Raw genomic sequence first — 27,563 nt, forward strand, 5'->3', positions numbered from 1 at the left:
AACAGAGGAGGGAATTCCAGGGGGATTTATCTGTGCTGGATATTGATTAAAGCAAGGGAAGGAATTCCAGTGGATTTATCTGTGTTGGATATTGATGGAAACAAAGGAGGGAATTCCAGGAGGATTTATCTGTGCTGGATATTCATGGAAACAAGGGAGGGAATTCCAGGGGGATTTATCTGTGCTGGATATTCCTGGAAACAAGGGAGGGAATTCCAGGGGGATTTGTCTGTGCTGGATATTCATGGAAACAGGGAGGGAACACGAGGGAGACTTTTCTGTGATGGATATTCAGGGAAACACAAAAGGGAGGGAATGCCAGGGGATTTAACTGCGCTGGATATTGATTGAAACAGGGAGGGAATTCCAGGGGGATTTATCTGTGCTGGATATTGATTGAAATGGAGAGGGAATTCCAGGGGGATTTGTCTGTGCTGGATACTCATGGAAACAGGGAGGGAACACGAGGGAGACTTTTCTGTGATGGATATTCAGGGAAACACAAAAGGGAGGGAATGCCAGGGGATTTAACTGTGCTGAATATTGATTGAAACAGGGAGGGAATTCCAGGGGGATTTTTCAGTGCTGGATATTCATGGAAACAGGGAAGGAATTCTAGGGGGATTTATCTGTGCTGGATATTGATTGAAATGGAGAGGGAATTCCAGGGGGATTAGTCTGTGCTGGATATTCATGGAAATAGGGAGGGAATTCCAGGGAGATCTGTGCTGACTATTGGTGGAAACAAGGGAAGGAATTCCAGGGGGTTTATCTGTGCTGGGTATTCATAGAAATAGGGAGGGAATTCCAGGGAGGCACCTATCTTTACTGGATATTTTTTTCCCAATTGATTTAATCAGACAGTGAATTCAATTAGCACCAATCTGCTGCTAAAACTTGATAAAAATCCACTTAAATTAAATCTCATCATCTTAAATCCAATTATCTTTCTTGGTATGCAAATCCAGACCTCCCCGGGCACATCTCAGGCAGAAGGTTTAAGCCTTTTTATCCCAATTTTCTGCCCAATGCATTTGTAGATTTTTCCAGCAGTTTTTCCATCTGGGATCTCAACACTGCCAAGGTCATCACTGACCCATGTCCCTAAAACAGGACTGTCCCCAGGAGCCACACAAGGTGGACACACTGACCCAGTGCTCAGGTGGACACTCTGACCTGTCTGTGACCAGTGGGACACACAGACCACACAAATCTAGGTGGACACACTGACCAGTCTGTGCCCAGGTGGACACACAGACCTGTCCAAGCCCAGGTGGACACACAGACCTGTCCAAGCCCAGGTGGACACACTGACTGCACAAATCCAGGTGGACACACTGTTCATGCCCAGGTGGACACACTGACCAGTCTGTGCCAAGGTGGACACACAGACCTGTCCAAGCCCAGGTGGACACACTGACCACACAAATCCAGGTGGACACACTGACCTGTCTGAGACCAGGCAGACACACTGACCACACAAGTCCATGGGGACACGCTGACCCATCCATGCCCAGGTGGAGACACTGACCCAGTGCCCAGGCGGACACGCTGACCTGTCTGTGACCAGGTGGACACACTAACCACACAAATCCTGTTGGACACTGTTCATGCCCAGGTGGAAGGTGGACACACTGACCAGTCTGTGCCCAGGTGGACACACTGACCTGTCCGTGACCAGGTGGACACCCTGACCTGTCTGTGCCCAGGTGGACACCCTGACCAGTGCCCAGGTGGACACACTGACAACACAAATCCAGGTGGACACACCAACCAGTGCTCAGGTGGACACACTGACCACACAAATCCAGGTGGACACACTGACCTGTCTGATAGTGGAACCTTGGAAAAAGTTAAAGATAGAATCTAAAATGTTGGGCTTTGTGCTTTCCCAGATCAACTGCACCTGCGTAAGCAGTATGATGTATTATATAATTGTTAGATGTAATGATTGTTTAGTTATTACATCATCATAATAATAATTTAATTATTATTAATTAATTATTAATTAATAATAATTTAGTTATTACATTATTATAATAATTACATTTAATTATATAATAATTAAATGTAATTATTATATAACCATAAGAAGAATAGTGAGAAACTATGTTGGAAATTCAGAGAGGGACTAAATTTATGTATACAATAGAACAATATAAGTTTAATAATTAACATGAAAGTTATGTAACGATAGAGTATAAAACATGATCATTTCGGATGTATGGTTGGAATCAGATTTGGGTTGAATATACCCCGATTCTCAGAGCTCTTAATAAAAAGCACCGCATATAATCCCCTGTGATTATGTGTTTTTGAACGCTAACATGTCCACACCCAGGTGGACACACTGACCAGTGCCCAGGTGGACACACTGACCACACAAATCCAGGTGAACACGCTGACCTGTCCACACCCAGGTGGACACACTGACCAGTGCCCAGGTGGACACACTGACCTGTCCGTGACCAGGGGCTTCATGGGCGGGGATGAAGAAACGGAAACCAGCTCTCCATCCTCGCCAACTTCATCGTCACTGGAATTCTGGAGCAGCTCCGACTCCTCCTCGTCCCCATCCCCTCCCTCTTTCTTCCTCCTCAGGAGAGGTTTGCTGGAGCCATCCACCTGGTTGCCATAGTTACCTCAAGGAGAAAAAAAAAAAAACAAAAAAGAAAAAATAAATAAAAAGTGTACTTGATTCACAGGGTTTTAACTCCCAGCTCTGGGATTCAATTCAGGTTGGCAAAAGTTTTCTCTGCTGAAGTCACAGAGAATGGTGGAGTTTGACTTTCTGGAACCACATCCAGGAGCTGGAAATTAGGGAGAGGTGTCTGTGCCCTGCTCCTGCCCCCTCTCAATCCCCTGGGAATCCCCTGGCATCTTTGGAGGGTGAAACCAGGATGGAAGAGAGGGATCAGCTCTACTGGGCAGAGCCCACCAGGCACAAAATGGGATCCCACATCCCTCATGCCCACGAAGGAGCCATTCCCTGCTCCCCAAACCTGCTCTAGCAGGGGTTGGAATGGAAAATCAGGAATAAACCCCACCCCCAGCTTTGAATTCTGATTTTCACCACCATCACAACTCCCCAAAAAAAACCAACCAACCTATGGTGACCTCAAAGTTAATGGGTTTGTCCCCAATCTTCCTGTCAATCATGGTGGCCTCCAGGAAGGCTCCGAAGAGGAAGAATTCCTCCATCTTCCCACTGCAGTTCTGAAGGAGAAAAGAGATCCCAGGGCTGAGGGTCGGGGTCAGAGGGAGAGACACATCCATCCCTCAGGATGCCATTTCCAAAGGGATGGGGAGGGTTTTGTCTCCCATCTCCTGGCTCATTGTGAAGAGTCTTTAATTGAAGATTTCCTTTTAATATCTTTTAATTAAAGATAACCTTGAGCTGGGTTCAGGCACACTCAGGAATACAAGCCTTGGTTCAATTAATTGATCAAACCACAAAAATCCAGGTGCCTGGATGCTCCCATGGAATTGGAATGGTTCTGTTTCCAGGTGGTTTCATTCCCCTGGGCTGGGAAATAAAGGAGATTGGTTCTTGGTTTCTGATTGAAACCTTGGTATCTGATTGAAACCCATCCGGATAAGAGTGGGATAACTGGAATTAGGGGATGACTCACTGCCCATGAGTAATTCCCTCTTGGAGAAACATCCCTAGGCTCAGGAGATGATAGAAATTGTGGAATGGTTTGGGTGGGAAGGGACCTTAGAGATCCCCCAGTTTCATGGGCAGGGTCACCTTCCTCTATCCCAGGGTACTCCAAGCCCTGTCCAACCTGGCCTCGAACACGTCCAGGGGTGGATCAGCCACAGCTCCTCTGGGAAAGATGTGCCAGAGACAAACAATGTCACTCTGACATTCCCAGTGCTCCTAAGGGAAGTGAGCGCTGGAATGAGCCTAAAACCTGAAATTTTGCAAGATTTCCTTCCATTCCTCTGTGAGATCCGGAACAGCTGGAACAACGCTTGAAATCACTAAATTCACACAATTCACAGAATCACAAGGTTGGAAGAGAACTTCAAGATCATCGAGTCCAACCCAGCCCCAACACCTCAGCTAAATCCTGGCACACAGTGCCACATTCAGGCTTTGTTAAACACACCCAGGGATGGGGACTACACCACCTCCCCAGACAGAACATTCCAGAACTTTATCATCCCTTCTGTAAAAAAACTTTTTCCTGATATCCAGCCTAAATTTCCCTTGGTGCAGCTCAAGGCTGTGTCCTCTGGTTCTGCCTGGAAAAAGAGCCCAGCCCCACCTGAGCACAGCCACCTTTCAGGGGGTGTAGAGGGTGATGAGGTCACCCCTGAGTCTCCTTTTCTCCAGGCTGAGCACCCCCAGCCCCTTCAGGGGTTCCTCACAGGGTTTGTGTTCCCAGCCCCTCTCCAGCCTCGTTGCCTCCTCTGGACACATTCAAGGATCTCAAGGATCTCTTGGGAACGTCCTTCCCAAACTGAGGGGCCAGAACTGGACACAGCACTGCAGGTGTGCCCTCACCAGTGCCCAGTACAGGGGCAGAATGACCTCCCTGCTCCTGCTGGCCACACCATTCCCGATCCACGAAAATCGTAAATTCATGAGACCAAAGGTAACAATCCAATATTCCATAAACCCCAAACTGTCCCCAGGATCCTGTGGGGTTATGGGAACACCTGTGGGGTCACGGGGCACTTACATCCGCCACCGCCGTGGCCTGTTCCACCTGGACCTCAGTGGAGCTGTTGATCTCGGGGTTGGTGGTGTCCAGGATCTCCACGGCCAGGCCCAGCAGGAGCCGGGCACGGAAGGAGACGCCCTCGCCCAGGCCCTCGTTGAGCTCCTGGTGCTCGTCCATGAGGGTGTAGTTCCGCGTGGAGCCGTACATGTTCACCCAGGCGGGGCCGAAGGTGGGCAGGAAACCTGAGGGGGTGGGAAGGGGATGGAGAGGGAAAAGGGAATGTTTTGGCAGCCATGGTTGGCATCACTTTCCTGGTCTCTGTGTGGTGATACAGGATGGGACGTCTTCTTGTGTGTCCATGGATGTGTGGTTGCTGCCATCCATGGAGACAGTTTTCAGGGAATCCCAGGATGATTTGGGTTGGGAAAGAGCTCCCAGATCATCAAGTCCAACCTGATCCCCACCTTGTCTCCAGCCCAGAGCACTCAGTGCCACATCCAGGAATTCCCTGGACACCTCCAGGAATGTGCACTTCAAACCTCCCTGGGCAGCCCCTGCCAAGGCCTGAGCACCATTTCCATGGGGAAATTCCTCCTGGTTTCCAACCTGGCACAACCAGGGTGAGTGGAAGCACTTAAGTCTTTCAACTCAATCTCCTGCCAAATGCACTTGCAGGAGATTTTTCTGGCAGTTTTTCCACCCGATCCCAGCACTGCCAAGGCCTCCACTAACCCATGTCCCCCAAATGGATGTGGCCACATCCAAATGGCTTTTAAATCCCTCCAGGGATGGAAACTCCACCCGTGCCAGGGATCAACAGCCATTTCCAGGAAGGAATTTTCCAGATATCCACCCTGAGCCTGCCCTAGCCCAGCCTGAGGCCATTTCCCCTTGTCCTGTCCCTGTTCCCTGGGAGCAGAGCCCGACCACCCCTGGCTGTCCCCTCCTGCCAGGGACTTGTGCAGAGCCACAGGGTCCCCCCTGGAGTCTCCTAGGGTTTTTTGGGGGAAATTTGCATGGAAGGCAGTGGTGGGAACTGGGCAGATCTTTGGCAATTCCCCATCTTGAGGTTCAAGGAAGGAGAACCCCCCATTAGTCCCTTTCCAGTCCCACATCTGGTTTCCCATCTTTGCCCTCAAATGCTCATCTATCCACAGAATTTTTGGAAGAGAAAATTGTTCTGGGGTGTCTTTGCTTTCAGGTATTGGCTGAAGGTTTGTGACAAATCTTGGTTTTCAGGGCACTGGCCCAGGAACCTCTCACATTTCAGGACATCAAGGTCTCTCCTGATGGGCACCCAGGAATTCCAGGGGTGGGAAGGAGCCTGGAAAACTTTGGGAACTCAGCCTCTGTAACTTTTATGCCCCCACTTCAACTTTACCTTTGTCCCCCTCATTGGAGATCTTCCTCAGGTCGATGAAATGGGTCCCGATGGCCACGTCGTTGACCTTGTCCGAGTCCCGGATCTGGATCTTGATCCGCTTGCACAGGGGGGGAAACATCTCTGTGAAGATGATTTGCTCGTTCCAGAGGGGCTCGTAGCTGCTCTTCTGTATGGATGTCTTTCCCTGGGAATCGAGAGGAGATGGATATCAGACGAGGGCTGAGTAAGAGATGAGAGATGTGGGGACTCCAGGCAACTCTTCAAAATGCAGTTTTTTGTATCCAAGGTGTTACAGCAATCCAGGGTTGTGGGATGTTGGAACCCTGGATGCTGAGAATTTTGAATTTTCTGTGCTGAAAGGCACAGACCCGCAGGAGAGCACTGCATTTGACCTGGAGATGTGGAGAAGCCTTCCAAAACTGATTAATAGCACCAGGATTACAGATGTGGAGTTGGTTAGAGGTTTGTGATATCACAGGATGAAAAACTTAGATTTGGGGTTTTAGTATATGGTGATATATGGGAGTCAAGATGGAGAATTTTAGGTGTGGATTAGATGTCTTTTTTGCACCTTCCTCCTCACGAATGTGGTTAGTTTTCTCTAATTGGGTGAAAGATGTCCTGACAGATTGATGGAGAATTTTGGGTGTGGGTTAGATGTCTTTTTTGTACCTTCTTCTTCCTCACAGATCAGGGTGGTTTTCTCCAATTGGATGAAAGATGTCCTCATTGCGGGTTTTGGGTGGTCATAATTGGGTTAGAAGCATAAATAATATAGATGTCAACTGTTTATTGGGTAACTGGGACTTAAATAGCCTTGAACAGACACCATTTTAACTCACATCTTGTGACTTTGTAATAGATAAGGATAATAAACTTCAGAGTGAGTCTCCTGAGTATTATTTGCCCTTGCCTTGGAGCCAGAAAGATTTCCTGGATTTCCAACATGGGTGACAGAGCCACGCCTACAGATGTCAGATCCAGCTGCAGACAAGCTTGAAAACCCTTTAGTTCTGGTTACATAGCATTATATATTTTTCTTTGCTGAGCATCTTAATACATAATCAACCAATCAATACCTTAACTATTACCTATAACATATCATTACCATATTATGGTCAATATAATCCAACCACATGATTTAGAAAGTTACAGTTTAAGCCTAAAGTTGTTTTTCAGTTTTCCTGCAGTGGAAAATTCTTAGATCATTTTTCTACTTGCCACATGAGCATGTTTGTTTGCCTGTGGAATCTTTCTGCTTGGTAAAAACATCTTTTTGTTTGTGGTCAGCTTATCCTTTGCTCTAAGTCATAAAATCTCTTTCCAACTCGACTTAACCTTTGCTTTCTTAGTTGTCCAGCAAGACTGGCTCAGCAAACCTCAATTTACACATCTATTATTCTTCTATATCAAAACTTGCTTCCATATCTATTTCATTTTCAGGTTCTACATTCACAGATCTTCTGCCAAGCACACATATCTGTGAAAGTTTTTGCCAAACTTTCATCCTTCCCAACAGGTTGGATCTCCCAAACCATCCCTCACCACCTGAGCTGCTCCCTTCCACCCACTCCGCCCTCTCCTGAGTGAGGAATTCTCCTCCTCAAATGGAGAGGGCTCAAACCCATCCCAGAGAGCAAAAACAAGGTGACACCACGCCCATCTCAATGTGCCAGGTGACACCACACCCCTCTCAACATGCCAAGTGACACCATGGCCATCTGGATATGCCAGGAGACACCACGCCCCTCTCAACATGCCAGGTGACACCACGCCCATCTCAATGTACCAGGTGACACCACGCCTATCTCTTATTGGACCAGGTGACACCACACCCATCTCAATGTGCCAAGCGACACCATGCCCCTCTAAATGTGCCAAGTGACACCATGCCCATCCCGATTTATGAGGTGACACCATGCCCATCTCAGTGTGCCAGGTGACACCATGCCCATCTCGACCAACATGACACCACGCCCATCTTGACATACCAGGTGACACCACGCCCATCTCAATGCTCCAGGTGACATCACGCCCTGCTCTATGTGCCAGGTGACATCACGCCCATCTTGACACACCAAGTGACACCACGTCCATCTTCATGTGTCAAGTGACACAATACCCATCTCAACCAAGGTGACATCATGTCCCTCTCTATGTGCCAGGTGACTCCATGCCCATCTCAACGCACCAGGTGACACCACACCCATCTCAATGTATCAGGTGACACCTGGCTCATTTTGATGTGCCAGGTGACACCAGACCTATCTCGACCAGGTGACACCACGCCCATCTTGACATGCCAGATGACACCACACCCATCTTGATGTACCAGGTGACACCACGCCCATCTCAAGGCTCCAAGTGCCACCTGACCTGCAAGGACCACCGAGACCATCTATGGCCACCTACTGGTGTCACCTCCTGTGGTCACCCTGGCACCTCCCCGCTCACCTTCTGCCCCGCGAAGGCCACCTGCACGTAGGGGTCCACCAGGTCCTTGTTCTCCCCGATGAGCGCCTTCTTGACGTTGGCCATGATGCTGGTGTTCATGCGCGGCAGCCCCTCGGCGCGGTAGATCTTGATGTAGAACCGAGCCCACTGCCGCTCCGGGGGGACCCCGTCGGGGAGCAGGAGGTTCCTGGAATGTGGAATGTCAGGATGGAGTTGGGAACAGCTACTGGGGTGGGATGGTCAGTGAATCCCATCCCACCTGGATGGGACAACCTCCATCCAACCTTTGTGGTTCCATAAACAACCAGAGAGGAGCTGCTCCATTTTCCGAGCACTGACTCCTTCCACTTCCACACCATTCCATGGAAATGGAATGAATGGGATTTTGGAAGAATTGCTTTTTCCTTATCAAGGGGACCTTGGACGATTATTTTGGGGATGAAATTAACTCCATCCATTGTTTTTTTTTTTGTTGTTTTTGTTTTTGTTTTTTGTGTTTTTTTTTTTTAATATGTGGCCTTCCTCCTCTGCAGGAATAGATGGGAATGCTGTGAACAAAATATTTCTAGGGGAATTCTAGGAATTTCTGGAGTTGTCCATGGTTGGTGGAAGGTGTCCCTGCCCATGGCAGGAGGGTTGGAACAAGGTGATCTTGAAGATCCCTTCCAAAGCAAACCATTCCAGGATTTTAGGAATAAGTAGAAGAACATCACCACTACAGCATGGAATGAAGCCCAAAGTTCTGGAGGTGGTTCCTTAAGCCCCAGCAAGCCAGGAAACCTGTGCTGGTGGTTTCTGGCTGTTGATGGCTGGACTCAATCCCAGAGGTCTTTCCCAACCTAAACCATCCCTGGATTCCATGTGGGGAGACCCTCAGAGGCAGATTTGAAACAGAAATATTTATTCTGGTTTGAAATGGAGATAAATCTGGAAGAGTTTTGGGGCTCGAATCAAGCCTTAAAGCTCCTGATTTTTGTTCCATGAAAAAGTTTTGGGACTGGAATCAAGCCTTAAAGCTCCTGATTTTTGTTCCATGACCTTTGAGATGTTCTGGACAGTCCAAGATCCCTGTTCACACACACAGCCTGCGAAACCTCATCCAGACTTCCCTGCTCTGCCTTGGGGTGTGAGATCCCATCCCATTATCCCATCTCATCCCATTTTCCACCCATCAGGAACATCAGGGGACATCAGGCTGGGTGACACCAGGCTGGTGCTGCTGGAGAGTTCAACCACCAGCAGATGGTCTGACCCCACAGGAAGGACAGCTCTGTACTGGAGACCACCTGGAATTGCACCAGGACCACGCATTCCCTCCCAGAAAACCACCAGATTGGTCCCTCTCCCTTTCACGGCTCAGGGTTTGCCACCAGGTTTGGATCCTGTGATCCCACCCAAGGGAAGGAGAGGTGGAAAGGATTCCCCAGGGAGCCGGGAAGAACCGGATCCTGGCAGATCCCTACCCTTCGATGTCGTCTTCCTCCGTCTCATTGGCCTTGTGCGGGGTCTTGATGTTGTCCCCTTTGCCCACTACAGCGATGTCACACTTGAGGTAGCCCTTGAGGCCAGCTGTGAGGTCCTCAGGGTCGGACAGGATGGCCCATTTGTGGTAGAACTGGTGCTCTGCAACCCAGGGGACAAGAGAGACCTTTGTCACCACCAGACACAGCCAACACCACCAGGACACGGCATTCCATGGAGTGGGACCTGCCCTGTGTGTGAGGGATCCCCCAAAAACCCTGGAAAATCCACTGGGAAGGGGTGCCTGGTGTTGGAGATGGAGACACAACGGGATAAGCTGGATGAGGGTGGAATCTCAAGTCCCCACCCTGGAGGGGTTTAAAGCCGTGTGGATGTGGCACTTGGGGACATGGGGCAGTGATGGTGGCCCTGGCAGCATTGGGGATGATTGGACTCAATGGCCAGCAGCTCTAATCAACCTCTCCCTCTTTTCCAGGCTTGGGTGAAATGTGGGGCAGGATCCATCCCTGGACATTCCTGTCTGGAATGTTCACGTCCTGTCTGGGAATGTCACCCAGGGCTTCTTCCAGGGCAGGGCAGGGATGGACACCAGCACACCCAGGAGGGATCACAGGGAGATCTGGAGATCTGGATGTCAGGATCAGGGAGATCTGGGAATCTGTCTTGGGAGAGCTGGAGAAGGGAAGGATCCAGGGAGAACTCAGAGCACCTTCCAGGGCCTCAAGGGGCTCCAGGAGAGCTGGAATTTGGGAAAGGACTGGAGGCCCAGGAGCCAGGGAATAGTTTCCATTGGGAAAAGGGAGCTTGGGATTGTGGGATCTTGGGAAGGAATTCCTGGCTGGGCTGGAATTCCCAGAGAATCCCTGGCATTGTCCAAGGAAAGCTTGCATGACTTGGGGCTTGGAGCAGCCTGGGATAGAGAGTGGTGTTGGAGATTGAGGGACACTCAGGATCCATCCCAAGGGATTTTTATGGAATTCAGGGGTGGAAAAGGGAAGGGAGACCCTTCCTGGAGTCCTGAATTCCCAGTGAAGCCCCTGGATCCTAAAATTCCTTCCCAGAGAGGAGTAGGGACGGGGATGGATCCAATCCCAGGCTGGGAGAGCTGGGAATGTGTGACAGGATCAGGAAAGGATCCAGGGAATCCCTTAAGGGGCTCCAGGAGAGCTGGAGGGGCAGGAGCCAGGCAATGGCTTCCAGTGGGAAAGAGGAGCTTGGGATTGTGGATCTTGGTAAGGAATTCCTGGCTGGGCTGGAATTCCCAGAGAATCCCTGGATCCCTGGGAGTGCCCAAGGCTGGACATTGGGGCTTGGAGCCACCTGGGACAATGGAAGGTGTCCCTGCCCATGGCAGGTGTGGAATTAAATTGTCTTTAAAGCCCCATCACACCCACACCATCCTGTGATTCTGCAGTTCCAGGATGGGATATAGACCCTTCTCCAGAGGTGTCAAGTGCTCTTCCCTGACCTACAAGTGACTCCAGGTGACTTTTTATATCTTGGATATTTACACCTTATCATTTCAATCAATTTCCAATCATTTAATATTTAGAAAGCATTTTCCAAGGAATCTAGCCCTTGCCTGACTCCTTTGCTGGGAATTTTACGCCACTGAGCAGCTGCAGGTGCCTGGGAATTGTTACAAACGACATTCACGTACCAGGCTGGGTGTAAACAGTCCCAACATCCATCTTGAAGGACCCCACCAACGTCCCACTCCTCAGCAGGTTTTTGGAGTGGATCACCTGGGAATCAAGAGGGGAAAACCACTCAGGAATTCCCCCAGGACCTGAGAGCCACAAAGCCATTCCAGAGGTCTCCAGGGTGGGATGGGAAAGGAGCTGAGGAGTTTTCCTTGGTCTGGGTAGGATTCAAGGACAACAAAAGGCCCGGTGGGGTTGGCAGGTCCTGATTAGTGGAATTGCCAGGAAGTTTGTATTTGGAATGAACAAAGAATGAAAGAAATTAATCTTTGGAGGAAGATCCCTTTTCCAGCCACAGCAGGAAACACTGGGATATTTAACTGGGGTAAGAGCCTTTAAAATGCTCAGAATTTGAGGAAAAATGGGAGAAATTGTGCAGCCAGTCTGTGCAACAGGATGGATATGGATGACCCTAATTAATGTGCCCTAATTGGACAGGGAATCTGGAAGTCTTGTGCATCACCTTCCTGGTTTTGGGTGGGCTGAAATCTCAGCTTTCCCCTCAGCATTCCCAGTCCTGGATTTCCACAACAGCTCTGATACCCCAGCAATTTCCCTGGCTCTGGAAGGTCTTTCTTCTCCACAAGGATAAATAAATAAATTCCAAGGTTTGGTTCTAATAAATAAATTCCAAGGTTTGGATCTCTGGAATACCAGAGATCAACCCATGAAGGGACACAGGGAATGCAGGAGATGTGTGGAGCCAGGAATGAGGGTTGGAACAGAAAAACAGACTAGGGGTCTGCAGAAGAGAATTCCTGTTGGGAATCTCACATCAAGGACCTTAAACACATCCCAAAAATGGGTGGTTTGCTTCCAAAGCCCCCCCAAAAAGGACAAGGATATCGGGGTCACTTACGGAGAGCTTGATGATCTTGTCGAACATGACATCAGGGGGGACGTGGAAATCGAAGACGAAATACTGGAAGGGGAAAAGGAATGGTGAGGGGTGGGATCCATTGGGATTAAGAACCCCCAGAGAAGCTGTGGTCGCCCAGGGGGGGCCATGGCCAGCAGGGATGGATCCCTGTGATCCCAACATTGAGCATGGGACCACATGGATCACTGATCCCCCACCGAGTGTGGGGAGCCAATGGAAGCACAGATTTCTCGGAAAACCTGGGGATCATTTGTCACAAAAATCCAGAGGGCCAAGGCTTTTTTTCTGCTGTCTGGTTTGAGGTTTCACCTTATTCCAGCAGCAATTTAACGCAAAAAAACCCCATGGATAAGAAAGAAATCACTGGATTGAGGGTGGAGTAGCCCAGAGGGATTGAAAACACCCCAGAAAAGCTGTGGCTGCCTGGGGAGTGCCCATGGCCCAGCAGGGATAGATCCATGTGATCCCAACACTGACTGTGGGACCACTTGGATCACTGATGGAGGATGTGGGGAGCCAACAGAAGTTAAGATTTCTTGGAAAACCTGGGAATCATTGATCACAAAATTCCAGAGGGCAAAGGCTTCATTTCTGCTGTGTGGTTTGAGGTTTCATCTTATTCCAGCAGGACTTTAACCCAAAAAAGACCCCACAGATAAGAAGGAAATATCCAGATTGAGGGTGGTGTAGCCCAGAGGGATTGAGAATCCCCCCGGATGCCTGGGGGAGTTCCTGCAGCCCATGGCCCAGCAGGGATGGATCCATGTGATCCCAACACTGTGCATGGGACCACATGGATCACTGATGGGGGATGTGGGGAGCCAATGGAAGCACAGATTTCTCAGAAATTCTGGGAATCATTGATCATAAAATTCCAGAGGGCAAAGGTTTTGTTTCTCCTGTGTGATTTGAGATTTCTCCTTGTTCCAGTAGGAATTTAACACCAAAAACAACCCCAAGGATAAAAACAAATCACACGATCAAGGGTGGAGTAACCCGGAGGGGTTGGAGCAGCACCAGGGCCGGACCCACCTCATTGTAGTAAGGACAATTGGTGGATTCCTTCATGGACGTGTATTTCTTCTCCTCCCCCACCTCCACACACACCACGGGGTCCATGTTGAGCCCCACCAGCTGCCGGGCCTCGATGACGGTGATGCTGACCTGGGGAGAGGAATTCCCAAATTTCCACATCCCGGGAGCAGCTCCAGGCTGCCTTCCCCCACCCCCCCCACCTCTGACCAAGGGGAATTCCCAGTGCAATGGGGTCTGCTGGTCCCACTGGGATACAGGTGAGGAGGGGCTGGCAAGGGTGTGGGATGCAGGAGATCCCAGGAATCCCGGTTGCTCCAGCCTCCTGGTGAGGGTGCTACACCCAACGTGGAAAATCCAATGGATTTAACCCGAGCTGTGGAATCAGACAGACTGAACCCATTGGCTTCACTTCTGCTGGAAAATCCAATGGATTTAACCCAGACTGTGGGATTAGAGAGGCCAATCCCATTGGCTTCACTTCTGCTGGAAAATCCAATGAATTCAACAAAGCTGTGGGATCAGAGAGACTGATCACATTGGCTTCACTACTGCTGGAAAATTCCATTTTCTGCTGAAAAATCCAGTGGATTTAACCCAAGCTGTGGGATCAGAGAAGCCGATCCCATTGCCTTCACTTCTCCTGGGAAACACAACGGGATTTAACCTGAGCTGTGAGATTAGAGAGATCAATCCCATTGGCTTCACTTCTGCTGGAAAACACAACGGGATTTAACCTGAGCTGTGGGATCAGGCAGACCGATCCCATTGGCCTCATTTCTGCTGGAAAATCCAGTGGATTTAACCCAAACTGTGGGATCAGAGAAGCCGATCCCATTGGCTTCACTTCTCCTGGAAAACACAACGGGATTTAACCTGAGCTGTGGGATCAGACAGACCGACCCCATTGGCTTCACTTCTGCTGGAAAATCCAATGGATTTAACTTGAGCTGTGGGATCAGAGAGACTGATCCAATTGTCCTCATTTCTGCTGGAAAATCCAATGGATTTAACCAAGTTGTGGGATCAGGGAGACCGATCCCATTGGCTTCACTTCTGCTGGAAAATCCAACGGATTCAACCAAGCTGTGGGATCAGAGAAGCCGATTCCACTGGCTTCACTTCCATTGGAAAATTGAAAGGATTTAACCCAAGCTGTGGGATCAGAGAGACCGATCCCATTGGCTTCATTTCTGCTGGAAAACACAATGGGATCATGGATTGGTTGGAATTGGGAGGAGCTTAAAGCTCAATCCATTCCACTCCCTGCCAGAGGCAGGAACACATTTTGCTACCCCAGGTTGCTCCAAGGAGAAATTCCAGAGACAACCTCAAAGAGAGCTTAATTTGGGTTTAATTTGGGCTTAATTTGGGCTCTCTGAGTTTTACATGCCGGACAAAAAACCCAGTCGATGGCTTAATCCTGAGTTTATGGCTCCACCAGTGAAATTCCAGCTCTTGGGATGCCCTGGATCCAAGCCCAGTGAGTTGAGACCCACCAGGAACTCGGTCCCTGCAAACGGTGTCCCCAAGCCCAGGTCGTGACCCTGAGGGCCATACCCAGGTGTCACCTACCTGGTAATCCATGGGCCTCCCGGCACTCGGCTCCATCCTGATGTCAGGCTTGGACCTTGGGAGAGGCAGAAGAAACCTTTGGTCAAACCACGGCTGGAATTCATGGAATCATGGAATGGTTTGGGAGGGCATCTTGAAGATCATCCAGAGCCTGACACCACCAATCCAGGTTCTCCGAGCCCTGTCCAACCTGGCCTGGGACACTTCCAGAAATAGGGCAGGCACTGCTTCTCTGGGAATTCCATCCCAGCCCCTCCCAGGGAACAATTCCTAATTCCCAAGATCCCATCCCTGCCCTCTGGCAGTGGAAAGCCATTCCCTGTGTCCTGTCCCTCCAGGTTCATGTCCCAAATCCCTCTCACTACAAGACCAGGGTCACCCTCAATGCTCCTCCAACCCTGGGAGCTGGGAGGCTCCACAGAAATTTGGTGATCGCTGCTGTGGGTCAGATATTCCAGAAAAACATCCCACTGGTTCTGTGGGACAATGATTTCCAACATTCCCTATGTCAGGGATCACTCACTTTTTGGAATGTCCATCCTCACCTCCCGCTGGCACAATCCCAACCCCGGATCTCACCTTTTGTTGGAGACATTGGTGGTGACAGCGGTGACAGAGGCCAGGGAGATGGTGTCTGGCTCCAGGCCTGCTCCGTATCTCATGGCCTTTCTATCCAGGTCTTCTGTTTCCAGAACAGCCGGATCATCTGCGGGAAGGGGACAAAGGAATGGCTCCGGTTTTCATTTCCACCGGTGAATAATTAAAGGCTGGGAGAAGGGAAACCAATCCATCCCCTCGGCTGGGAGCACAAAAACAATGGGGACCAGGTCGGGTCTCGGGCAACCTGCTCGGAAGAGGGGTTATCAAAGAGATGACATGGAATTCCATCCGGGCAGAATTCCTGTGGAGGGTCTTAAGGAAAGAAAAATAAGGAATAATGAGAGCACCCAGAATTTAGGGGGTGAAAGAGCATTTGAGGAAGAGTTGGAGATCTGAGGAGTGCATGAGTTGGTGCAAAGACAACCAATTCCCTGGTTTTGAGGAGAGAGGGGTGAAAAAATGGGAGAAATGGGTCATTCCCAGGAGGAAAAACTGCTGCAGGAGCTGAGATCCCACCGGCACGTGCCCATGCCTGGGTTTCTATTGGAAGAAGTTGCTGGAATGTTCCTTTTCTGAGGGAAAGGGGGTCCTGGACTCAGCCAGGAGATTAAGACTGAGCCAGGAGCTGGGAATTGCTGCCTCCAGCTCTGGGATCCTTGGCATGGGATGATCATGGAGCTGCTGGAGTTGGTCCAGAGGAGACCACGGAGCTGCTCCAGGGCTGGAGTCCCTCAGCCATGGAACCAGGCTGGGAGAGCTGGGAATGTCCAGCTGGAGAAGGGAAGGATCCAGGGAGACCTCAGAGCCCCTTGCAGGGCCTAGAGGGGCTCCAGGAGAGCTGGAGAGGGACTGGGGACAAGGGATGGAGGGACAGGACACAGGGAATGGCTCCCACTGGGAAAAGGGAGCTTGGGGTGGGATCTTGGGAAGGAATTCCTGGCTGGGAGGGTGAGGAGGGGCTGGGCTGGAATTCCCAGAGGAGCTGTGGCTGCTCCATCCCTGGAAGTGTCCAAGGACAGGTTAGAGCTGATCTAAGCTGGAGAAGAGTCTGGATGGGAGGGAAGCACCCACGGAATGTTGGGAATGCCAGCTTGGCCGGCAGGCAGCGGATCCAGGACATCCACCCATCCCTTATCCAGTAGCCAAGGGTTGGAATCACCACCATCCCAGCCCAGGGACACCTGGAGGTTCCTGGGAAAGGTGGGACCAGGAGCCTCCCAGCCCTGCAGCGCTGCCCACACCACACAGTGAGAATTCCAGGACCATGGATAAATCCAGCCTGTGGAGATGCTTCCATGGGACCAACTGCTCTGTTCATTTGCATCCTGGGTGTTTTCCCATGGTCCTGCTGGAATCTTTAATCACAAACAGAACATGCAGGTTCTGGGAGGAGCACCCAGGTTTCCATGCCAGCATCCCAGGCAAAATTCCTTTTTCCTATCCTCAAACCTGGCTGGGAAACAGGGCAAGTTTTCCCAGAATCACAACCCAAACTTTTTCCAAGGCTTTTCTCCGCCTGTAAACGCACATTCCTGCTTTTCTTTGCTGTGGGAAACTGATCCTCGGCTCTGAATGGAAACAGCCATGAATTTCCAATCGCTGCCCTCTCCTGCCTTTCCAGAGGTGTCCAATTCCAGCCCCACCTCGGTGCAGAGCCCAGGGAACAGAACAGGCAGCCCTTCCTCTCCCACCGCTGCAATTCCAGGAATCCACCATCATTCCATGACCGTACCTTGTTTCCGATGCTCATCCTTGGACGGACGTGTCTTTCCAAGCTTCATGGCTGAAAAAACTCCTTTGCCAGCTCTGGATGAAGAGAGGGAGAATAAAAATCCCCGTTAATTTCTGTATTTTTTGGTGTTTTCTAGGACATGGGAAAAGGAGGGGTTTTATTTCCAAAAGGGAATGAGGAAATGTCAGCTGAAAAACAGAGCAGGAAATATTCCAGAGAGTCAGAATAGGGAGTGGAATTCACTGCCCTGAAATCTTGGATCCCATTTTTTATCTGGGAATGCCTCAGCTTGGGATAACCCCCTGCTGGGGATCCCGGTTGTGTTCCTACTCCTCATCTCTCCCAACCAGTCCATGGAATTTCTTTCCAAGACATCAGAAAATGAAACTACTAAAAATGAAACACCCCAAAATTCAAACACTCTGAAAATTCAGACAGCCAAAAATTCAAATACCCCAAAATTCAAATACTCAAAAATTCCGACATCCTGAAATTCAAACACCCCAACATTCAGACACCCAAAAATTCGAACACCCCTAAATTCAGACACACCAAAAATTCAAACACCTCTAAATTCCGACACACCAAAAATTCCAACACCCCGAAAATTCAAAGCCCCAAAAATTCAGACAGCCCAAAACTAAACACCCCAAAATTCAGACACCCCAAAAATTCAGACAGCCCAAAATTCAAATACACCAAAACTCAGACACCCCAAAATTTCAAACACCCTAGAAATTCAGACACCCCAGAAATTCAGACAATTAAAAAATGGAATACTCCAAAATTCAGACACTAAGAAATTCAGACACTCTAAAAATTCCGACAACCCCAAAATTCCGGCACCCATGACAGAGCAATGTTTTTAATTGGAGAATTTCCATCACTGGAAATGAAGGAACCTTCACAGGTTTGCTGGAGATTTTCTTGGAAGTAACAGGAGACCTCCAGCCAGGATCACCCCTCACCTGCAGGTTGGACTTCCAGCCAGGACCTCACCTCCAAACCGGGACCTCACCTCCAAGATGAACCTGACCTCCAGCCTGGACCTCATCTCCCACTGGAACCTCAACTCCCCCCTTGACTTCACCTCAAAACCAGGCCTCACTTCCAAACTGGGACCTCATCTCCAGACTGGACCTTTCATCACCTCCTGCTTGAACCTCACCTCCAAAATGAGCCATTTTCAGTTGGCACCTCATCTCCAGCCTGGACTCCAGTTCCAGTCAGGACCTCAATTCCAAACTGGACTTCACCTCCAAGATGAACCTCACCTCCAAACCAGACTTCACCTCCAACTGGGACCGCACCTCCATGGACCTTTCATCACCCCCTGCTTGGACCTCACCTCCAAAATGAACCATTTTCAGTTGGGTCCTCATCTCCAGCCTGGACTCCAGTTCCAGCCAGGACTTCACCTCCAGCCTGGTTCTCACCTCTTGCTTGGACCTTACCTCACCTCCAGGATGGACCTTTCCCCACCTCACCTGACTGGAGCTCACCTCCAGTCCAGATCCCAGCTCCAAGCTGAGCCTTGCCTCCAGGCTGGAACTCACCTCCAAACTGGGAACTCAGCTCCAGGCTGGACCTTCCCTACAGGCCAGGTGTAACCTCCAAGATGAACCTCACCTCCAGGCCGGACCTCACCTCCAACTCGGACCTCAACCCCTGCCTTGACCCCACCTCCAAACTGGACCTTTCCTCACCTCTGACCAGACCTAGACTTCACATCCAGGCTAGAACTTTCCTAATCTTCAGTCTGAACTTCATCTCCAAGATGAACCTCACTCCAGCTGGGAACTCACCTCACCTCCAGCCTTGACATCTCCTCCAAGCTAGACCTCACCTCCAAACTGGGATTCACTTCCAGCCAGGACAAAAAGTCACCTCCACCCTGGATTTTTCCTCACCTTCAACCAAAGTTTAATCTCCAGCCTCCAGCCTGGATCTAACTTCAAGTCAGGACCTCACCTCCAGTCAGGACCTCACCTCCAACCTGGACCGCACCTGGCTGCCAGGCCAGGAGATCCAGGCAATCCAGAGCTCCTGGATTCTGCAGGATTGGGATGTCATTCCACAAGGAAACCACACTGACCCTGTGGGATTTCCCAGTCCCACCTCTGGATGGAGCCGAAGGGTCACGTTTTACCCTTGGGAATTTTTTCACTAGGAAAAATCCCTGGAATTGAGTCCTGGTTGGAAATCACCCCCAGAAACCTCCAGGCCACAGAGAGAGCCAGAGAAAGCAGGAAGAAAATTAAAGAGAATGGGAAAATAACATATCTGAGGGAGAGGATAAGGTTGGGATAAGATTCAGTATTTAAATATGGGACTAAAGCAGCACTCAGGCCTATGGAAGCTGTGATTTATTCCCAGGATGCTTCATTTTTTCCATGGATTGGAGGAGAAAAGTTAAAGATGAGGATTCCATATCTGTGATTCCACCAGGGAGCACCCAGTGGATGGGACCCTTTGGAGCTGTTTTCAAAATAATTTATTTAATGAGGAAATGTTGGAATCACGACTCAGGCTCTGGAATTCTGCTCCCAGATCATTCTCTGCCCTTCAGCCACACCTCCCTGTTGGTTGGATTAGATTCCTTTCTTTTCCATGAAATTTTCAAAAAATGAAGAGCAAAAAAAGAGAAAACAAATCCGTCCAGTCCCAGAGCTTCCATTTGTTAAATGGACTGGATAAAATTAATCAAATTTTTATCAAATCCATTTAACAAATGGATTTGATAAAATCACTGTCCTGGGAATTTCTGAGGTTTCTTGGGAAGGAAAACCAAAGTGAGGAGCAGCTGGTGATGGACTCAGCATGGAAAATTCCATCAGGGTCCTCTCTCAGCTGCCAAATCCACGGAAAACAAGGATTTGGATCCCTCAGATGTTCCTGACAGTAAAATGATGATGGTGGATTTGGGGTGATGTGTGGAAAAAAACTGGGATTAATCATCTTATCCAAGGTGTTGAAAAACCACACCTGGGAATGGGGAAAATCTGGGACATCCACAGGGTGAGGTGGATCGGAGGGAAAAATCCAGAAAATAAAAATATGGAATAGAGGTTCAGGTGCTGTGTCCGTGCCCAGCAGGGAATGGAGTTTTGGGAAGGGAATAAAGGGATTTGGAGGGTGCTGGGGGAAAGGGAAAAAGGAAGGAAAAAAGAGGGAAAGAGGAAAAAAAGGGAAAAAGAAGAGAGGGGAAGAAGGGTTAAAATGAAAAAGGTAAAATAAAGAAAATTGGGAAAAGTAACAAAAAAGAAAAAAGGGGAAAAGGGGAAGTAAAGAAAAGAGGAGGAAAGTAAAAAGGACAAAAAAGGTAAAATAAGAAATGAGAAAAGGAAAAAGAAAGGAGGAAAATTTAAAAATGAAGGGGAAAATAGGGAAGAAAAGAAACAGGGAAAAAAGGGGGGAACAGTTAAGGAAAAATGGGGAGGTAAAAATGGAGGGGAAAAACAGAGGAAAAATTGGGGTTGGGGAATGAGGGGGGGGAATAGAAAAGAAAAAGGGAAAAACCAGAAAAATTTAGGAAAAACTGTGGAGGAATAAGCAGGGGGAAAAAAAGAAAATAAGCAGGGGAAAAAAATAGAGGGAAAATAAAATGGGAGGGAGAGGGGGAAAACCTGAGGGAAGAGCAGGGACAAAGTAAAAAAAAAAAAAAAAAAAAGAAAAGGAAAAATACTCAGAAAAATTTGGGAAAGAAAATCCAGGAGGTATCAACAGGGAAAAAAAGGGGGGGAAAAATAGATGAAAGAAAAAACTTTGGGAAAGAAAACTGTTGGGATAAAAAAACCTGTCAAGGATAAAGCAGGAAAAAAAACCTCCAAACAAACAGGAGAAAGCACCAGGGAATAAAAAGGGAGGAAAAAGGGAGGGGAAAAAAAAAAAAAAACAGGAAAAATGGAGGGGAAAGGGAATAAGAGGAAAAAAAAGAGACAAAGAAATAAATTCTGAAGCAGCGGGTTTTTGGTGGGTTTTTTAGAGGGTTTTGTTGGATTTTGGCAGCATTCAGCAGGTGCTGGGAAGAAGGGAAGGAGCAGGACGAGGATGAAGACGGAGCCATCCCAAAAGTTCCGGAGCAGCATCCCAGTGCCTCATCCCAATCCCCAACCCTTTCCCGATCCCCACCCGTCCCTTTCCCAAGCTGGGCGAGCCCTGCCCAATCCCAAACACCTCCCCCTTCCCATCCCAGCTTCTACCTTCACCCAGCCCAGCAGGAGAAGGTTCTGGAATATCCAAGGTGGGAATGGCGGAGCCTCTATGGTGGGACATCCATCCCAGCGCCGGAGGGGACGGAGCAGGGATGGGGGATCCCTCCGAGTCTCCACCGTGGGCACAGCGGGGTTTTTGTGGGATCTTCCCAATGCTCCCACCACGCTCCCGACGGTGCCGGTGGGACACCGGGGCTGGCGGAGAGCTGACACCGTCTCCACATGAATATTCCATGAGGATCCGCGCACCGGCGGAACCTGAGCTGCCACCATGGCACCGAGAGCCCTCCTGGGCCATCTCCCGCCCTTATCCCGCTTTCCTGAAGAACCCAGGTTCTGGAAAAATTGCTGCTGCCCCATCACAACACATCCCACCTGGGTTCCAGCAAGTTTGGAGTGTGAAGAACTTCCAAGAAAGTTTAAATCCATGTTAGACACCAGAGATTCCAGCCAGCCTCTTCCCATGGATTTTCTGGGGTCTAATATGACATTGGGATTGAGCATGGATCATCGCCACTTCCACAAGCCTGCTCCTTTTGTCCTTCAGGATTTCGCCAATGGCGTTCTCCGGAATCCACAGGGATTCTGGAACCACAGCAGGGATTTGGGAGCAGCCTCTGTCCTGGCCGGCTTCCAGTTAAAGATCCCATTACTGGTGAATTATCCATGGATAAAAGGACATTTTAATCACTGCCCTTCACTGGGAGATGGAAGAGATTCCAAGGAAGTTTAAATCCATGTTAGACGCCAGAGATTCCAGCCAGCCTCTTCCCGTGGATTTTCTGGGCTCTAATATGGGATTGGGATTAAGCATGGATCATCTCCATTTCCACAAACCCTCCTGCTACTCCTTTTGGCTTTGTCCTTTAGGTTTTCACATTGTGGGGATCTCCAAAATCCACAGGGATTCTGGAGCCACAGCCGGGAGCTGGGAGCAGCCTCTGTCCTGGGCAGTTAAAGATCCCATTACTGGTGAATTATCCATGGATAAAAGGACATTTTAATCACTGTCTTTTACTGGCAGTTGGAAGAACATCCAAGGAAGTTTAAATCCATGTCAGACACCAGAGACTCCAGCCAGCCTCTTCCCATGGATTTTCTGGGGTCTAACATGAGATTGGGATTGAGCATGGATCATCGCCACTTCCACAAGCCTGCTCCTTTTGTCCTTCAGGATTTCACCAATGGGGTTCTCCGGAATCCACAGGGATTCTGGAACCACAGCAGGGATTTGGGAGCAGCCTCTGTCCTGGACAGCTTCCAGTTAGAGATCCCATTACTGGTGAATTATCCATGGATAAAAGGACATTTTAATCACTGCCCTTTTTCTGGCAGTTGGAAGAACATCCAAGGAAGTTTAAATCCATGTTAGACACCAGAGACTCCAGCCAGCCTCTTCCCATGGATTTTCTGGGGTCTAATATGGGATTTAGCATGGATCATCTCCATTTCCACAAACCCTCCTGCTGCTCCTCTTGGCTTTGGCCTTCAGGATTTTGCCTTGTGGGAATCTCCGGAATCCACAGGGATTCTGGAGCCACAGCAGGGATTTGGGAGCAGCCTCTGTCCTGGACAGCTTCCAGTTAAAGATCCCATTACTGGTGAATTATCCATGGATAAAAGGACATTTTAATCACTGCCCTTCACTGGGAGATGGAAGAATTTCCAAGGAAGTTTAAATCCATGTTAGACGCCAGAGATTCCAGCCAGCCTCTTCCCATGGATTTTCTGGGCTCTAATATGGGATTGAGCATGGATCATCTCCACTTCCACAAACCCTCCTGCTGCTCCCCTTGGCTTTGTCCTTTGGGATTTTGCCTTGTGGGGATATCCAGAATCCACAGGCATTCTGGAGCCACAGCAGGGATTTGGGAGCAGCCTCTGTCCTGGCCAGCTTCCAGTTAAAGATCCCATTACTGCTGAATTATCCATTGATAAAAGGACATTTTAATCTCTGCATTTTACAGGGAACCAGGAGCAGGGAACAGCATTCCCATTGCTCATTTCCTTGCAGGAATTCCACCTGCCAGGAGTTCTTCCAGAGGACAGATCCCACTGCTGGGTCCATCCTATACCCTTGGGAAAATCCCAACCCTCAATCCCTTGGTGCTTCTTCCCAGAGGAAGGACCAGAGCTGGGAGATCTCTTCCCATTTTTCCTGACTCTGCTTCAGGACATTTCCCTCCTTCTCCACCTCATCTCCACTTCCTGCTTCAGCCCATTATTTGGGAGGATCCATCCATGGCATGTGCCATGAATTGATCCCCTAAACCACAAAAGAAGGAATAGGAACCAGGAGAGGTCTCTCAGATGGGGAAGTCCCTGGGGATGATTCCAGGATCATTCCCTGGAGCTGAGTTTAAATTTGAGCCAGAGGATCTGGGGTTTGGGGGAACATCCCAGTCTGGTATCCATGAAAATTATTGGGAATGAAAGAAAGGAAGGAGCTAAGAAATCTGGCAGCCTAATGTGGGCACAGGAGCTGTCGGACCATGGAATTCCTGAGTGGGAAGGGACCAAACGGGATCATGGATCCAACTCCTGCCCAGGACACCCCAGCAATCCCACTCTGTGCCTGTCCCATTGCTCCTGGAGCTCTGGGAATGTCACCATTCCCTGGGGAGCTGCTCCAGTGCCCAGCCAGCTCTGGGGGAAGAACCTTTTCCTGAAATCCAAAGAAAAGCTGGATCCGAGTCCTGTCTGCACCCAGACTTCTCCTGTCCTGTCCATGTCCAGCCTGGGAATCTCCCTCCATCCGATCCCTACGGATCCCTCAAGGTCTCTCTGTTCCCTTCAGGCACTGCCATACTCCAAAGATTTTGCTGGATAAATTTTCCTTGGTTTTTTTGATAAATATTCCCTGAGGCCACACATTCAAGAAAACCAAGTTTTTCCAGGGTGGATAGGTCTGGCTTTAGAGAAAGGCAGAGCACAGCTACTGGATCAGCTGGAAAAGTGGGAATGAAGAGGAGGAGGAGGACCAGGGAGAGCAAACCACCTGGATCAGCTGGAAAAGTGGGAATGAAGAGGAGGAGAAGGAGGAGTAGGGAGAGCAAACCAATCAGATCGGCTGGGAAAATTGGGAATGAAGAGGAGGAGGAGCAGGAAGAGCAAACCAAGTGGATCAGCTGGAAAAGTGGGAATGAAGAGGAGGAGGAGCAGGGAGATCAAACCTACTTGTTCTCCTTGGTCTTCTCCTTGCCTTTGCTGGAGCCGGTGGTGGAATATTGAGGGAATAAAAGGCAAACAAACTTCAGTGACTGAGGAATCAGGGAATCATGGAATGCTTTGGGTGGGAAGGGACCTTTAAAATCCATAACCCCACTCCTGCCATGGGGTGGGATGCATGCACTGTCCCAGGCTGCTCCAAACCCCAATGTCCAGCCTGGCCTTGGACCCTTCCAGGAATCCTGAAGCACTCACAGCTGCTCTGGGAATTCCATCCCAGCCCCTCCCCACCCTCACAAGGAAGAATTCCTTCCCAATATCCCACCCAAACTTCCTCTCTGTCAGCTTAAAATTTAGGTGGAAAACATCCCCTCCCAAAACTGGAGCTGGAAGTGATGGAAATTCCCTGGATTTGTGTTTGGGGCCATTAATGTAGCACCACTGTGCAGGACATGTGGGATTCCTGGATTCCATTCCTGGGTTTGGGAAGCTCCTCGGCAGGGGACAGAGCTTCTCTTTTCTGGAGACGAGGATGGTTTTCCTTATCCTAACACATCCATATCCCTGCTCTAGAGAGGCCTGAGCTGCAGGGAATGGGCTGGATCTGGAATTCCTCATTCCTGCCCAGACTCCACATGGGAAACATTTATCCTTTCCTTCCCTTTTCTTTCTGAGATCCTGCTCTGCTCCCTGGCTTCTGGTTTGCTTCTCCAATGTTTCTCTCTGCAGGTTCTGCCTCCCTGTTTTCTTCCCCAGGTCCTTCTTCCCTGTTTTTCTCCTCCTTTTCCTTCCCAGTCCTATTCCCAGTTTTCCTCCCAGGTCCTGCTTCTCTCTTTTTCTCTCTGTCTTCCTTTCTGCTTTCCTCCCCGGTCCTGTTTTCCTCCCTCTTTTCCTCCCAGTTTTCCTCCCTATTTTTCTCCCCATTTTCCTCCCCAGTCCTTCTTCCCTATTTATTTGCCTTCCTGTTTTCCTCTCTGATTTCCTCCCCAGTCCTTCTTCCCTCTTTTCTTCCCAGTTTTCCTCCCAGGTCCTGCTTCCCTGTTTTCCTCTCTCTTTTGCTCCCTGTTTCCCTCCCTTGGTCCTTCTTCCCTGTTTTCCTCCCAGTTTTCCTCCCTGAGTCCTGTTCCCTGTTTTCCTTTTTGATCCTGCTTCTCTCCATTTTCCTCCCTATTTTCCTCCCTGGACCTGCCTCCCTATTTTCCTCTCTGTTTTCTACCCCGGTCCTGCTTCCCTCTCTTCCTCCCTGTTTTCCTCTTGGGTCCTGCTTCCCTGTTTTCTTCCCTAATTTTCTCCCTTTTTTCCTCCCCAGTCCTTCTTCCCTCTTTATTTTCCTTTCTATTTCCCTCACTGATTTTCTCCCTGGTCCTTCCTTCCTGTTTTCCTCCCCAGGTCCTGTTCTGTGTTTCCTCCTCTTTTTCCTCCCCAGTCCTGTTCCCTGTTTTCCTCTTGGATCCTGCTTCTCTCCATTTGTCTCCCTTTTTTTCTCGCGGTTTTCCACCCTGGGCCTGCTTCCCTCTTTTCCTTCCTCTTTTTCTCTCCAGTCCCTGTTCCCTATTTGTTTTCCTCCCTATTCTCCTCCCTGTTTTCCTTTCTGTTTTCTTACCAGTTCTCCTCCTGGGTCCTTCTTCCCTATTTATTCTCCTCCTCCCTACTTTCCTCCTTGTTTTCCTTTCTGTTTTCTTCCCAGGTCCTGCTTCCCTTTTTTCCTTGTGTTTTCCTCCCCAGTCCTTCTTCCCTGTTTATTTTCCTCCCCAGTCCTTCTTCCCTATTTATTTTCTTCCCTTCTTTCCTCCCTGATTTCCTCCCCAGTCCTGCTTCCTGTTTTCCCCTCTATTTTTTCTCCCCATTTTCCTCCCTGATTTCCTCCTCAGTCTTTCTTCGTTATTTATTTTCCTCCCTATATATTCTTCCCTGGTTTCCTCCCTACTTTCCTCCCTGGGTCCTATTCCCCATTTTCCTTCTCTTCTTCCTCCCCAGTCCTGTTCCCTGTTTTCCTCTTGGGTCCTGCTTCTCTCCATTTGCCTCTCTATTTTCCTCCTTGGACCTGCTTCGCTGTTTTCATCTCTGCTTTCCTCCCTGGTCCTGCTTCTCTCTTTTTTTCCCTGTTTTCCTTTCTGCTTTCCTCCCCAGCCCTGCTTCCCTGTTTTCCTTCTGGATCCTGCTTCTCTCTTTTTCTTCCAGTTTTCCTGCCTGTTTTCCTCTCTATTTTTCTCTCTATTTTCCTCCCTGTTTTCCTTCCTGGTGCTTCATCCCTATTTATTTTCCTTCCTATTTTCATCCCTGATTTCCTCCGCAGTCCTTCTTCCCTGTTTTCCTGCCTGATTTCCTCCCTATTTTCCTCCTGGGTCCTGCTTCCCTGTTTTCCTGTTTTCCGCCCTATTTTTCTCCCCATTTTCCTCCCCAGTCATTCTTCCCTATTTATTTTCCTTTCTGTTTTCCTCCCAGGTCCTTCTTCCTTGTTTTCCTCGTGTTTTCTTCCCCAGTCCTTCTTCCCTATTTATTTTCCTCCCTGTTTCGTCCCGAGTCCTGCTTCCCTGTTTTTCTCCGTATTTTTCTCTCTGGTACTTCGTCCCTATTTATTTTTTCCCCCTGTTTCCCTTCCCGCTCCTCCTTCCCTGTTTTCCTCCCCGCTCCTGCTTCTCTCCCCTCTTCCCTCCCCTCCCCCG

The 27,563-nt window shown here is 49.3% G+C and overlaps 1 protein-coding gene across 6 annotated transcripts in view; it reads right to left on the minus strand.

Moving 5' to 3' along the window:
• The window catches only part of OTOF (otoferlin), a 123,768-nt gene that overhangs the window by 46,300 nt on the left and 49,905 nt on the right, over window positions 1-27,563 (minus strand). For 5 of the 6 annotated variants that reach the window (XR_012579313.1, XM_074536346.1, XM_074536349.1 and 2 more), the window contains exons 6-17: window positions 17,516-17,589; window positions 15,763-15,889; window positions 15,184-15,238; window positions 13,609-13,740; window positions 12,556-12,618; window positions 11,654-11,738; window positions 9,975-10,134; window positions 8,512-8,698; window positions 6,055-6,241; window positions 4,692-4,915; window positions 3,108-3,216; window positions 2,459-2,642 (exon numbers count right to left, since the gene is read on the minus strand). Coding sequence is in view for 5 of the 6 variants with exons in the window: in XM_074536346.1 (XP_074392447.1) it covers window positions 2,459-2,642; window positions 3,108-3,216; window positions 4,692-4,915; window positions 6,055-6,241; window positions 8,512-8,698; window positions 9,975-10,134; window positions 11,654-11,738; window positions 12,556-12,618; window positions 13,609-13,740; window positions 15,184-15,238; window positions 15,763-15,889; window positions 17,516-17,589 (1,587 nt within the window). In the remaining variant the exon portion in view is untranslated. Of the gene's footprint in view, window positions 1-2,458; window positions 2,643-3,107; window positions 3,217-4,691; window positions 4,916-6,054; window positions 6,242-8,511; window positions 8,699-9,974; window positions 10,135-11,653; window positions 11,739-12,555; window positions 12,619-13,608; window positions 13,741-15,183; window positions 15,239-15,762; window positions 15,890-17,515; window positions 17,590-24,906; window positions 24,937-27,563 lie in introns of all 6 variants that reach the window. The other variant, XM_074536348.1, reaches the window with a different exon arrangement.

Source organism: Zonotrichia albicollis, chromosome 3 (assembly GCF_047830755.1).
Source record: "Zonotrichia albicollis isolate bZonAlb1 chromosome 3, bZonAlb1.hap1, whole genome shotgun sequence".
Lineage (NCBI taxonomy): Eukaryota > Metazoa > Chordata > Aves > Passeriformes > Passerellidae > Zonotrichia > Zonotrichia albicollis.